This window comes from Meles meles, chromosome 10 (genome assembly GCF_922984935.1).
Source record: "Meles meles chromosome 10, mMelMel3.1 paternal haplotype, whole genome shotgun sequence".
Lineage (NCBI taxonomy): Eukaryota > Metazoa > Chordata > Mammalia > Carnivora > Mustelidae > Meles > Meles meles.
Genome location: NC_060075.1, coordinates 20,689,609 through 20,704,065, shown reverse-complemented (window position 1 = coordinate 20,704,065; position 14,457 = coordinate 20,689,609). Strand labels below are relative to the sequence as shown.

Genomic DNA, 14,457 nt, shown 5'->3' with positions numbered 1-14,457 from the left:
TTCAATTTGCAAACAATCATAGTAGGTTGGAGGTGCCCTCCCTTCTAGATGCTGAGCCAAGCTCTTTCCACAGGCATTATCTCATTTGGTCTTCATCAGTGCCCTAGGAGAGCCATACCATTTACTACATTCCCATTTCACAGACCACAAACTGAGGTGTGGGGGATCTCTCCCAGTGCATCACCTATCACCGTTCCAAGGGAGTCCTTCTGGATCCCCGGAAACACCAAGTATGTGTTTGCCTCTCATGGCCTCTGAGCTAGCCGTTCCTTCTCCCTGGAGGAGGATTTGTTCCCAGTTGCCTCCTGCCACGAGGCCTTATCCTTCTTTCTGTTGAACGGTTCCCTTCTTGGGAGCCCTTCTCTGACACCCTTCTTGAAAAGAGCATTCCCCACCATGTTCCCGGCCACCACCTTATTCCCACGGAGTCTGTTAAGTTTCTTGTTGTATTCACTATCCCCTGACATTCAGCATTCGTTCATTTACTCATTCGTGGTCTGAGTCTCTACCTAAAATATAGCACTGTCAGGCCAGGGATTTTGTCTATCTCATCCCTCACTGAACCGCCAGTATCTGGAGAGTGGCTGACTCACAGCAGGTGCTCAATATTTGTTCGTATTGAATGAAGAAATAAGGTACCGAGAGGGTTAGTAACTTATCTGTGGTCACAAAGCCAGGAAATACATAACATTGGTATGCATACACATGTACACACACACACACACACACACACACACACACACACACCACTCCGTTCTCTGCCTCTATTAGTTACACGATCCTTACCCTTTCTGACCCTCTAATCACATGACTGGCTCCCCTGACAACCAACAACCCTTCCCCCCTTCTTTAGGGGATTTCCAAAAGTCACCTAAATAACATAAATTCAGCGGTGGTTGGAAGGAGCTTATTACAAATAACAAGACACCCATTTCACTTTTATGGCTCCTGAAGACTTCAGGAACTGAGGACAAAAGACCAAATATTATAAACAAAAGATCCTCCATTGCTCTCGTCACTCAGGAAATTCCAAGGGCTCTGGGAGCCCAGTGGCAGAAATGGGCATGAAGACCAAATGTATGTTCTTCTTATAAGCCACAATATCCCAATTAGGTATATATGACTGGCACATCAGATCTATAATAGTTCTATTTAAGAGACAGTTAAAGTAGGCTATTTAAGCTTAAGCAGGTTTAAAGTGGGCTATTTAGGTTAAGTAGGTTTACTTAAATAAAAACACAAAGCAAAAAATAGTTCAGGACAGGGTAAGAGTCATGGCAGGGATGACTAAGCATGGCAGATGACCACAGTTTGAGAGATACTTCCTTTGCCTGAAGGGTAGTCTTGTAATTATATGTAAGTTTGAACTTGGGAATTAAGAAACGTGAGAGGGAATTTGTATCAGTCCCTCTTTTCCAATTCTGGGTCCATGATGACAATGGGACTCAATCAATAATTCATTCATTCATTCATCAAATAATTATCAAAGGCCCATTAGGTGAGAGTTAGACAGACGAGGAAGACATAGGGCTGCCCCCAAGTTGCTGACAGTCTGGTAGGAGAGAAAGACAAGGACAGAAAGCCAGCCCTGGGTGAGAAGCGTGACCAAAGAGGTGTCTAAGCAGACGTCAGCTATCACTCATTGTAGATGGGGACAGCACAGCTCCATTTTGAAGGACAAGGCAAAATTCGCCAGATGAGAAAGGGAGGTGTCCTCCAGGCAGAGCCCACATCACGACTGGCCATACAGAGACTAACCTGTAGACTCCACCCGGCAAAGCATCCAGACACAGCATGCCTGACACCAACCCACCAGCTGACCGTGGCAGGAATATCCCTAGTGCATCGGCCCCAGCTCTACTTGGTACGCACAGCCAACAAGGCAGCCTGTGGAGTTCTTGATAGGCTTTCCACTGGGACTGAATCCCTGCCCCCAGCCCACCTCAGTCTTGACCTGAACTGTTAAGCTCCATACCTGAAAGGTCACCCAGAATCTTGAAGCCACCACCTCCCTGATTTCAAATATGGTCAATATCCAGACACTCCTGCAGCAATGTCATGAGAACAAGAGCCTCCATTTATCAAGCCCTTACTCCGTGCCATACCTGTTACTTGTGCTATGTCGTTTGATCCTTGGGACACTATGGGATGTTATTATTACTTCTATGCAGCAGTTGAGAACCTTAAATCTTAAAGAGGTTAAGAAACTTGCCTGAGATCATGCTTAGTGCATGGTGAAGCTAAGGTTCATGCTGGGACATTCTGACACCAAAGCCTGTGCACTTAACCGTTGTGCTGCACCGCCGCTCCCCACAGAGAACGGGCAAACCCACTGGGTACCAGTGTTGGGCCAGCTGTCAGGGGCCTTGGGACTTTATTTTGATGGCGGCTGCCCTCCATCTCAGTGAAGAGCAGCCTCAGAGAGGATGAATGCCCTGGCCCCATCCATTCCTGCCTTCCTTTCTTTTCCCACAATCCAGAGCTCCCATCATGCCTCATTCTCCAAGCCTGGGTAGGTACTGACCATGGACCACTCTCCGGCGAGCAGAATGCAAAGGACAAGGAGCTCAGAATCCCATCTCTGTTATCAGAGGGGGCTCTCCATGAATTATATTTTCCATCTTTAGAAGTTCTTAGATAAATTTCCAGGTTGAGAGATCCTGGTTTTCAGGTAAGGTAGGAAATCCTAAAACAGGTCATGCTTTGTGGAGGCAATGGGTCTTCTCCAAAGGAGTCATTCTATCGAGGAAAGCTACTTCCCCTCCATGTCTAGAGCCTCAAAAGTAGGCAGGGAGTGGGGAGTGTGGGCTCCATTGCAAAAGAGCAAGAAAGGAGAGCAAAAGAGCTGCCTCAGACCCTATCCTGGCTCCTGGGGTCAAATGTTCCTCTGTCGGCTCCATATCAGGCAATCCCCAAGCCAGGGCAGCCTCAATGAAGGCACCACAATGGGTCCCAGTGTGGCTGGGTGGGGAGTCCCACACCAAGAGAAGATGTCATCATGCTCTTAGGGAGGGTGGAGCTGCTGTGGGCTGCCAACGCATAATACACAAGCCCTGGGGGCGGCATAATGTGGTATTCATCTCCTTCCCTATGCAGAGAGGGGACAGGCGGAACAATCCAGACTCTGTCGGCAAGGTCCTCTGGGGAGTTCAGGCCTCGCTAATGAAGATGAATAAGAGATGGGATCTGCCCCTCATGGCTGCTGCCTGTGTCACATACATATTTATGAACTGGAGGGACAGCTCCTGGGAATGACCCACCCCACACAGAGAGGAGAAGGGGAAGGCCTGGCGGTGCTAATCCACTCTTGAGATGGGCGTGTCTTGCCGCGGCAGAACACTCTGCTGTGAATTAGGGCACTCCAAGCCATACTCTTAAATATGTGGAATTTTCAAGGTGATATGTATACCTTTGCCTGCTGTAGACGCATGAGTCCTGGTCTAAGCCAAGGACCCTTGAAGAACTTACTTAGTACTCACCTGAGTTCCAGAAACAAGCCCAAATTTGCTACTTCCTACTCAGTATCAGTTAACGGTAATCCCTGAACCCTCTTGTTCTGCCTGGCTTGGCCTCATGGAATTTGCCAGAACTTCATGCTAGAGTTATAGGTTCTACAAAGGTTCAGAACACATGCTGTATCATCTCACTTCACGGATAGAGACCCGTGTTTGGAATCTCCATCCATTTGGAACTATTCTGTGATGTTCCTTCAACTAGGATGTTTGGGCAACAAATCCTTGTCCACCATAGACCTTCAGGGTCCAAGAGGGTGACCTTGATAGGAGATGATAATTTCTGTAGGGAAATCTGGATAAAAAACTTGGGCATTTGTACCATGTCTCTTCAAAAGACAGTAAATGCTGGCCTTAAATCTATTACTCACCCATCACTTTGAAGTTAGTGGATTTGTTCTAGACTCCCAGATGTTTTGATATTTTAAATGTTTTATTCCCCCTTTCAGTGCCCTCAACCTCAGTCCCCAGGCAATATAACCAAAAAGACACACACTGAGCTGAATAAGTCCAATGCCCTCTCTGCAGCTGGCCTCCTGTAGCTTTCTACTGAGCCACAGGCTAGTACTTAGCACAAGACAAATATCTAACAGAGCCCAAGAGCCTTACCTGCCTTTCTGACATGATGTAGAGCTGCTCGTGGTCCTTGGAGAAGGCCATATCCCGGAGGACTGGGCCGGGCTCTACCACCTGCACCGTCTCATACTGGAGCGCGTTGCCCCTGGGCCCATCCACCCGTATCTGCGGAGAAGAGGGAGAGGAGAGATGATATGAGTTCAGATCCTATACTGCCCACAGTTCAGCTTCAGCCCAGAGACCCTCCCAACAGCTAAGGAAGAGGCAGTATGCTCTGCCTCCATGATGCTGAGCCCGGGCCCTGAATAGAAGCCCCCCAGGGGCCTCCTGCTGGGAAAGGCAGAGAGAAGGGAAGGCAGAAGACCAAACCAGGCTCCACAAAGTCTTCAGAGAAGAGGATGGGGCTGGTACTGGGGAGCAGCGGCTGGGGGCTGGGTGAACCCTGGGTAACTGAAGCTGCTTCAGATCAGAGGGCCATCGTGTAACAGAAAGGCAATATTATTTGCTAGATTTGTTCTCAGAAAATAAGTGGGTGTAAGAATGTAGGCTGATTCTTTGAGATGGCTACCCAGTTATCATTGCCACACCTTTGAGGGGGAACCAGGCAAGGAGCCAATTCCAGAAGTTTCACACTGAGTGGGCTCATTCTGGCCATTAACTATTGGCTTCTGCTTCAGCCTTAGGAGTAGAGGTAGGTCTTCAAACCTCCTGGAGGTTCTATTCATGTCCCCAGGGAAGGGGATGTGAGCGTTCCAGGAAAATGTGTGTTGGGCATGAGTCATCTCCAAACTTCTGAGAACACTTAGCAGAGTAGATCACCCCTGGTCCATTCACGGGCCTTCCTAGAACTGTTTGGACAACGTGGAGACAACCAGGAGAGACTTTTGCCCACACCCCCCATAGTGGAGGACAATTCTAGAAAGATGGGGGTTTCTCAATGCTGCGTGGTGCTCAGCTGACCTGGGGTGCTGGCCCAGGTCTCTAGAATCGGAATCATTGCAAGTCTGGGCTCATAGATTCAACACAATCACTGCCCAGTACTTATAATGCCACCCACCAAAGTCAGAACCAAACATCTGGAGGGACACAGGGAGAGGCAATAGCTAGGGGATCACCAAACTTGATTAGATGCCTCTTGTGTAAGACTCTGTAAGGTACACGCAGTGTAATTTTAGAGGTTTCAGTAAAGAAACTAAAGAAAAAAGTTATATTCTATATATTCCCATTATGCACTTACTTGTAATTTTTACTATTTAATTTTTAACCCCTCATGATATCAAGGAGAAGAGAAGTTATTCAGAGAAAATAAATTACAGAAGGGACACCACATTAATGTCAACGGATGACATCAATTCATCTGAAAATCTGCTGCCTCTCATTTCTGTTGAAATCACTAAACTCCGACACTAGGTTATTTTGCAGTTTATGTGTTTGCTTTTAGGTTTGTTCCAGGCTCTGTTTGTTTCCTCTAAAGCACGACTTTTAAGCCCTTCCTAGATGTCAGGCACTAAGAAATGGTTTTGCATGTAATTCCTTATTGGTGTAACCCTCTCAGTCCTGTGGGGTTAGTGGTCATTTGTCCTGACGTGCATGGTCTCTCCAGCATCTGTTCCACCCTCTGCCACCTTAGAGGCAAGACTGGACCCACCCCCTGCTTCCCTGGGGGCGGGGGGTACTCCCTGATGGGCATGAGCAATTCAGTTTCATCTCACTCTGCTGCCGCAATGATTAAAGAAAACAGGCCCAAGTCAATCAACATATGTACTCAGGGCAAACAGGGACAGACAGTGTTTTGTGATCAGGGAAGAGAGATTGCTCTTCACCCTCAGCACATCAAAGAAACAGCTGACTCCAAGAGCTGCTGGCAGCCCTTTTGTCATAAAGAGGAGAGCTGAAGCCAGGAAAAGTTTACATACAAAGACAGAAAGAACTGGTCTTTGGTGATGTCCCTGGTCTTTGGTGATGCCCCTGAGTCACTGAATCAAAATGAACCCACAGCCTGCCCTCCATCAGGACTTTCTAGTTACTCAAGTTATTTCCTTATTGTTAAAAGAATCAAAAGGCATTTTTGCAACATCAAAAGTCTTAACTGCTATACTGATACAAACAACAAGGAAAATGAGACAGAGGTGCAGTCAACAATTAGCCTGAGCTATAAAATCTGGGGACAGAATTTGAATTCAGTTTGACTCCGAAGTCCACGCTTTTCCTTACGACCCCATTACATGAGACCTTGTTCCCTGGTGGGTTTCACGTTCATTCACTGGGGCATGCCACCTAGATAAAGGCAGGGGGCTGAGGTCAGCATCTGTCTCTGGTCTATACGATGCCAGAGGGTTTTGCCAGTCATTCCTGATTGTGATACTGAAATACTCGAGCTTGACAAATATTTATTTTAAGAATGAAGAAATAAATGAATGCAGCTAAAGCTTCCTTTTGCTGATTTCTCATGAAGCTCATGAAAACAAAACAAAACAAAAAACTGATAAAGAAAGAGAATACTTTTAGCTCTGAAAATCAAAATGCCTCAGATTCCAAGAGCCCACCTGCTTCCGTGCCCATCCCCACGCCACCAGATGACCATCCTGGCCAGGCCCTTCCTTCATCTGAATGAAATGAGAGTTCATGCAAAACCCATTGGGATTACTACCCAAGTCTGACTGCGTGGCGATGGCCTTGGCCCCCAGCCCAGTCAGGCTGCATCCCAGCTGTGAGTCACCTCTGGAGAGTGACAAGAGTGACACTGAGCACTCTGGCTGGTCTCCAGCCTCTCCAGGCTGCCGGCAGGAGCAGGCTCCCCCAAGGAATTCTGGTGGATATGCATCCCAGGCGGTGCCCATCATCTGATCCCCAGGGGAAATTGGATTCAGTGCCTTATCAATCTTCTTTATCACTGGGCCCCAGCTCCCTGCTCTTTAGCAGGAGGCAATGTGCCAGTGGACATCAGAGGAAACCAGGTGAGTGGGGGTGGGGACAGAGGGATGGACCAGGGAACACCTAGGGCAAGTTTTCACGGGCCTTCCCCAGGGAGGCAGGATGGGGTTATTGTACCCCCTTTTATACTCAGTCTAGGTGGGAAATCAGTCATTGCAAAGGCAGGGTTCCCTCTCCCCATACTCCTCCCCCGTCCTCAACTTATTTCAGGAAACAGAAAGGAAAGCATCCATTTCACCCATCCGCTGAAAGAATCTCACAAAGATCTTGGCTAAAAGGATCTTGTGGTAGGACTGGCTGGATGATGGATGATCACAAAATTTAGGTAGAACGATCCGGCTCCTGGCTGCTTTGGCCTCACATGAAAGATAGCAATAAGAACTGCTAATAGCAGAGTGACTACCCTGTGTCAGGTATACCTACCAACTTCTCATTTAAACTATCTAACTGCGCAGTAACCACTAATATTATCCCGCTTACAGGTGAAGCACAGAGAGGTTTAGTAATTTGCTCATGGTCACACAGCCAGTGAATGGCATGGCCTCAACCCTTACCAAGGTCTGACCGATTCTGTCCATGCCTCCGTGGGTTTATGTACTACACCAGCGCCTGTTGAACCAAGTTTCATTTGGTTGTATAAACCCACATCCCTTCATGAAGGGCACATCATTGATGTTAAGCCAACGTCACCCTGGGAGAGTGGGAGGAACCCTGTCTGCACCTGCTACCGTTCTTGTTGGAGAGAATCATGCATATGAATGAAGATGATGCTGCTGTCAATTTTCCAATAATGATCCCTTATATTTTTGTTTGTTACCCTGCACAGCATTCTTAAATAATGTCGTCCCATTGGATGGTTTTAAGATATTTATGATGTTGACAACTAGCATCATTGTTCTCATTTCACTGATGAAGAAACTGGAGGGGAGGGGGCGCGCGCTGTTCTGGGTCTTGCCCAAAGTTGAGTGGTAAAGCGAGGATAGTCAGGACTAGAATTCAGTTCTCCTGGTTCCTAGCTTGGTGCCTGCCTCTTAGTCATTTAGATTTTTCCAAAAGCCTTTGACCAGGTTCCACATGAAAAGGCATTTAAAAATAATGAGTCATTGTGGGACTTTGGGCAGTTTGACCATGGAGAGGGAACCAGGTTAGAGATAGAAAAAGACACATTTTGGCACGGAGGAGCAGAGCAGAGCAGAGCAGAGTCAAAATATGACTTGTTTTATTTAATATTTTGTGTAAGTGGTCTGGAGGAGAGAGCAAGAAAGTATGCAGATGATTCTGAGCTCTTTGGGCTGGCAGGAAGGCCAATGGTAGAGATGAATTACAGAAGGATGATGCATTCTCAGGGAGCACTGGGGAGGGGAACTGCACAGGGGCGAAAAAGCTAGGACTGCGTGTCTCAGCACAGCACCCAGGACGTGGCCGGTGCTCACCAAGTCGTTACAGACAGGTGTGGATAGGGGTGTGGCGAAAAGGGAACTCTTGCACACTGTTGGTAAAAATGTAAATTGGTATAGTCACTATGGATAACAGTATGGAGGATCCTCAATAATTAAAAATAGACCTACTTTATGATCTAGCAGTCCTACTCCTGGGTATTTACCCAAAGGAAACAAAATCAGTACCTCAAAGAGATGACTACGTCCCATGCTCATAGCAGCATTATTTATTATAGCCAAGATAGGGAAAGTATCTAAGTATCCACTGATGGATGAAAGGAGAAGGAAAGGGTAACACACACACACGTGAATACATGTACACACATATATGTTACATATGTATATATACAAAACATATATATGTTTATATTTTTAATATGTAAAATAAAGCCTTAAAAAAGAAAGAAATCCTGCCATTTTGGACAACATGGGTGAACTTGGAGAATATTATGCTATGTGAAATCAGCCTGACACAGAACGGCAAATATTGCATGACCTCACTTATATGCGGAATCTAAAATAGTCAGACTCTTAGAAACGAAGACTAGAATGGTGGTTGCCAGGGGCTTGGGGTTGGGGAAAATGGGGAGATGTTGGTCAAGTGATACAAACCTTCAGTTACAAGACAAGTAAGTTCTGAAAATCTAACACAGAGCAATGTGACTAGAGTTAGTAATAGTGACTTGTGTATTTGAAATTCACTAAGAAGGTAGATCTTAAGTGATCTTCTCACCCACAAGGAAAATGGTAGTAGCTATGTGAAGTGATGTATGATATACTAGTTAGCTTGATTGCACCAATTATGTCATAAGACATACCTATATCACGTTGTATACCTTAAACATAGACAATTTTTATTTGCCACTTATGCCTTGATAAAGACGGGGAAAGATGAGTAGTTACTACATAAGTGGTCAGCTCCCTATGGGAAAACCCAGCCACATTCTACCAATGGGACCACGGACCCTGAGCTGATCAAGGTAAGACCAAGGAATTACTCAAAGTGAGAGGCGGGACCAAGAAAGAAGTGCTCAGGTCATCACTCACTGTTCCTCATACTCCACAGCAATCTGAATGACCAGCAACATGTCGAGCAGCGTTCAAATGGGATTTCAGGGGAAAACAGACAAACAGAAGTCATTCTCCTGGCCAAGTTCACTTGAATACAGAGTATCATGTTCAGTCCACCCCTGATAAGGCAGAAACATAATCCAGATGCCTGCACCTGGAGAACAGCCTAGGAAAGATGCCTCAGGCCACAAAGGCATAGTTGAGATCAAAGGAGACGTGTTGGCCAGTAGCCCTGGTTCAGTCGCCAACACGGGGGCCACCCCGAAGCTGCTGAGGTGACAGTAAGAAGCAATGAGATTTATTACTGTATATACATCAGGACAAACAAGATTTATTATTTTACGCAATGCAGATGATAGTTGTGGATCACCTAAGCAGTGAGAAAGGATGAAAATAGAAGTTGATTTTTGTTTTAAGGTAGAAAATGTTAAGAAGCTACTAATGTAAATTTATGTGTTTAGAAGATGTTATTCTCTGAGGCCAACACCAAGGAGAACATCACATCCCGACCCCACATGTCCCTTGAAAGAGGGACACTCCACGTTCATTCATCATCCATAGGGCATTCATGGAATGCCATGGTGTTCTAGGCTCAAAGCTAGCTTCTGGAGGAGAAAGTTGGGTCTTTGCCCTGTCTTCCAAGGAAGCCTGTTCCCTGAGGGGCTCAGATACCACACAAATAAGGCCAAGTGGAAAATGCTACAGTTAAGTGTGTTCATGGCCCTTGTTCCCTCTTCCCAGGAAATCTGGTCACTGACTGGAGTGTAACCAGGAATTTTCAGCCTAGCCCCAAGTGAGGCCCGAGGGAGCATGCGAACCACACGACAAAGGAGCCACCAACATGGCGCTTCCAACTCTGAGAGGAGTTGGAGACAAAATCTCTTGAGTCCAATAGGAAGATTGATCTGGAATAGTGAAATTCGTGGTACAAACAGATTTTATAAGGACATACCCATATTGGCCAACAGAGGTAAGAGAGGGAGAGGTCTGTTTGTCTTCATGCGGCCCTGTCCTGAGGAGACTAGGTGTAATTGCTTCTCTCTGGCTGGGTGTGGCATCCCTTCAGGTCTCACCTAGGACTCGATGGAATATTCTTGTAACCAGCACCAGACAACAGCAATATAACGCCCATCACAAATGTGGACCACATGTGACATTTACCATTTCCACTAATGGTTACATGATAAAAGAAACAGGTAAAACTGATTAATTACAATTAATTTTAGTCATCTATTTTATCTAGCACAATGTACCCCGAGTAGTATTACGTTCGCATGTATGCAGTATAAAAAATTGTCAGTGAGATATTTTACATTCATTTCCTCACAGTAAATCTTCGAGACCTGATGTGTATGTATTTTAGACTTACAGCAACCCTTAATAGGGACCAGACACATTTCAGGGGCTTAATAGCCACATGTGGCCCATGGCTGTCCTATGGGATGGCACAATTCTAGATCATGTCTGTCATCCCTGTGTTCTGATCTGTGCTCACCAAGCGATCTTGCTAATAATTTAGTTGCCAACTATCCTTCTAGGGGTGCTCTCAGTTGAGATCTTTCTCACTCCATTCCCCGGCTGACACCCTTGTGTCTCCCAGGACCTTCGATTTATAGCACGATGCATGTGTCCCACTGTCTTCACTTTTCTGGAGCTCGCAAGCTCAAAGCTGCCACCAGCTGTGTGGTCCCCGTCAGCCTGAGCAAGTTATAACGTGCAGCTGTGTGGGCTGGGTTCTGCTCTAGCCTAGCACCCGGTGAGCTTGTTTGATGTTTCTTTCCACTTTCTCAGGCTGCAGGCAATCTGGGCACACCTCTTGGACGCCAGGTACGCCCTATACCCTGGCGGCGGGTGGTGGTGGCGGCAGTCAAGAACACTTAAGAACAGCTGAGAGAGAACCAAGAGGTACAAAAAGATGCTAGAGGGGCATAGCCCCAGAGGCTCCGCACCGTACAGGCAGGACTGCTGGGGGCGAAGTCTGACCTGGATGGGGTGGGCTCTCAGGGGTCTGGGGGCACAGCTGACTGCCAATCATGGGGGCGAATTTCAATATTTAACAAGCAGAGAGTTATTCACAAGAGTCAAACACGCAAGCAATCTAAACATCTGTTGACAGCTGAATAAAGAAAATGTGATGTATACATCACGTGGCTATTGCGTGTATATATCTATAATACACACATACGTACATGCACACAAACGAGAGACTGTTAATTAATGAAAAAAAAAGGGGGAACCTTGCCATTTGTAGCACTGCAGGCATCATGCTAAGTGAAACAAGCCAGATACAGGAAGACCAAGGTTGCATGATCTCACTTCTATGTGGAATCTGAAATAGACTCAGAAGCCGAGAGAGGAACGGAGGTTACCAGGGACTGGGGCATGGGGAGATGTTGGCCAAGTGGTATCATGTGTCAGTTATATGGGATACATAAATTCTAAAGATCTAATATACAGCGATGTGATCACAGTGTACACTTGAAGTTGGCTAAAAGGTTGGGCTTAGGTGTTCCATAATGTAGATGTATTATATAGATCACAACATCCCATCGAGTCCTACACCTTAAATATATCCCCAATTCATTTGTCAGATATACTTCAGTAAAGACCAGCGAGGCAACAGTGGGTGAGACCACACCAGGACGAAATGACCGGACACACGTCGTGCCTGGACCGCGCAGGGCCCTCCATCGGAGTGTCTAGCATGCACAGCGCCATTCCCCGAGGAGGCCTACCCGGGACAGGCACGTGTGCTCCCCGGGGCACACACGGGCACCCCTCGCCAAGCCTGCCCCTCCCGCGCCGTCTGCAGCCCGGGCTATTTCCGGGCAGGGCGGCCCCCTCCCCTCCAGCCGGTCCACCTCTCTTCATCCCTGGCACGGTGAGTGTCGGCACTGCCAGGCAGAGCGCTATTAAAACATCAGCAGGGTGGCCTCCACAAAGGTCAGCCATCCGGGGAGCTCCTGGCAGCTGCTTGTTTGTTTACTGGAACATTATCTGGGCCGGGCTGTTGATTTACATCCATTGAAGGACTGAACAATAAATACCGGCTCCCAGTAGCAGGCAGATGCTCGCACTAGACCGTTCTGGCTGCCTTCTTGCTTGGAATAATCTCCCTAATGAGCAAACAGTGCCATTCATCTTTAAAGATGCAGGCAAGCCCCGGTATCCCCCCTTTCCTCTTTCCTTTCACATCCTCCCCCAGATTTCCTGGTCCAGGTCTACCCTGCTAGATTTCTGGGCTGCGCCCAGCTAGGAGGAGGAGAGGGCGGGGTCGTATCTGCCAGGCCTGGAATTGGAGCCGCAACTGGAAAGGCAGGGTGGGACAGATGTCCCTGGGACACTCTGAATTCTCCACCGAGACCCTCAAAAGCCCAGACACAGAGGCCAGTGGAAACCCACCTGGTGATGTGGGTGGCCCCAAGGCCAGGCCATCTTCACAGAGCCTGGGTGGGTGGGTGGGGGGGCAGGGCTTGTGGAGATGGACGTCCCACATTCAGGCGGAGCCTGAGCCAGAGTTAGGCCTGTTTCCCTTTCAGGTAACTCTCCAAAGTTTCCAAAACCTCAAGGGGCTCCTGTGCAAGGACATGCAGACTGGTCAGTTTGCAAAATGAAGCCCGCGCTGGGGCAGGCAGGGTGCACACAAGAGGGGGCAGGCGTGGGGCACCTGGGTGGCTCAGTGGATTAAAGCCTCTGCCTTCGGCTCAGGTCATGATCTCGGGGTCCTGGGATCAAGCCCCGCATCTGGCTCTCTGTTCAGCGGGGAGCCTGCTTCCTCCTCTCTCTCTGCCTGCCTCTCTGCCTGCTTGTGATCTCTCTCTCTCTGTGTCAAAAAAATAAATAAAATCTTAAAAAAAAAAAAAAAAGAGGGGGCAGGCGAGGGGCCCAGGGAGGGAGGGGAGGGATTCAGGCTCTGCTCGTCTGAAGAGGCCTGAGTACACAGCTTTGGCTCTTAAGGGCCCTGGCTCTCTGTCCTGGCCTTGATCTGTCTCCCACTGAGGCAGAAAGAGCAGGGAGGACCCTCGGTGGGAACCGAGTGACCAGGATCCGCTTTCCTGGGACACTGTAGGGCCGTGGTGTCTCTCAGGTGGAAAAATCACAAAACTTCTGGATCTTAATTATGCAGTTTATTCAGCTGGCCCCCCAAGACTCTAAGTGACATAACCTGGTCACTGTCACTCAGCATCTTGCCACACACGCAGAGAAGGGGGTGAAAGGGAGGAGCACGGCCCCTGAGTGCCAGCATTGAGCACATGGGAAGCGCTCCCTTGTTGAATGAATGAGTGAATGAATGACCTGAGAAGCTCACTCTTGGCCCGAGTTGCCAGAGTTGGAACTGTTAGACACACACACACTCACAGATACAAACACACACACGTGTGCACACACACGTTGTCTCTGCAGATGAGGCCATGTCTCAACTCCCACATGGCCTCTAGAAGTTTCCCTTTAGAAGTCTGACATAAGGTGACACAGGGCAGGTGTATGGAGGAGGAGGGACCGGGACCGGTGCGTGGGGACACCAGCATCAGATCTGAGTACTGTGGTGATTTGCTGGTTGTGCAGTTCAAGCTCTCTAGGGAAAGGAGCCCCTACCATGTCTCCATATCCCTGGGGAAAGGCTGCCTGGTTCGTAGGGCAGTGGACAAGGGAACCTCCAAGTTCCGGCCACCCTCAGGGGCTGCAAGTTTATCCTCTGTCAAGGGCAGCACCCTGGGGCTCCAGGCACTTGCTTACTGTCAGTATTTCTCTGACCCCAAACCGAGGACACCTGAAGACAGAATTTCACTTGTAGCTTGACGCTCCCCTGGGATGTCACTTTCTTTCTTTTTTCTTCCTTCTTTCCTTCCTTTCTCCCTCCCTCACTCTCTTTCTTTCTTCCTTTCTTCCAAGATTTTATTTATTTGACAGAGAGAGACACAGCA

The 14,457-nt window shown here is 47.9% G+C and overlaps 1 protein-coding gene across 1 annotated transcript in view; it reads right to left on the bottom strand.

The window, feature by feature from the left end:
- The window catches only part of PLXNA4 (plexin A4), a 424,337-nt gene that overhangs the window by 151,526 nt on the left and 258,354 nt on the right, over window positions 1-14,457 (bottom strand). The window contains exon 4 of the mRNA XM_046020616.1: window positions 4,122-4,253. Coding sequence (XP_045876572.1) covers window positions 4,122-4,253 — 132 coding nt within the window. The remainder of the gene's footprint in view (window positions 1-4,121; window positions 4,254-14,457) is intronic.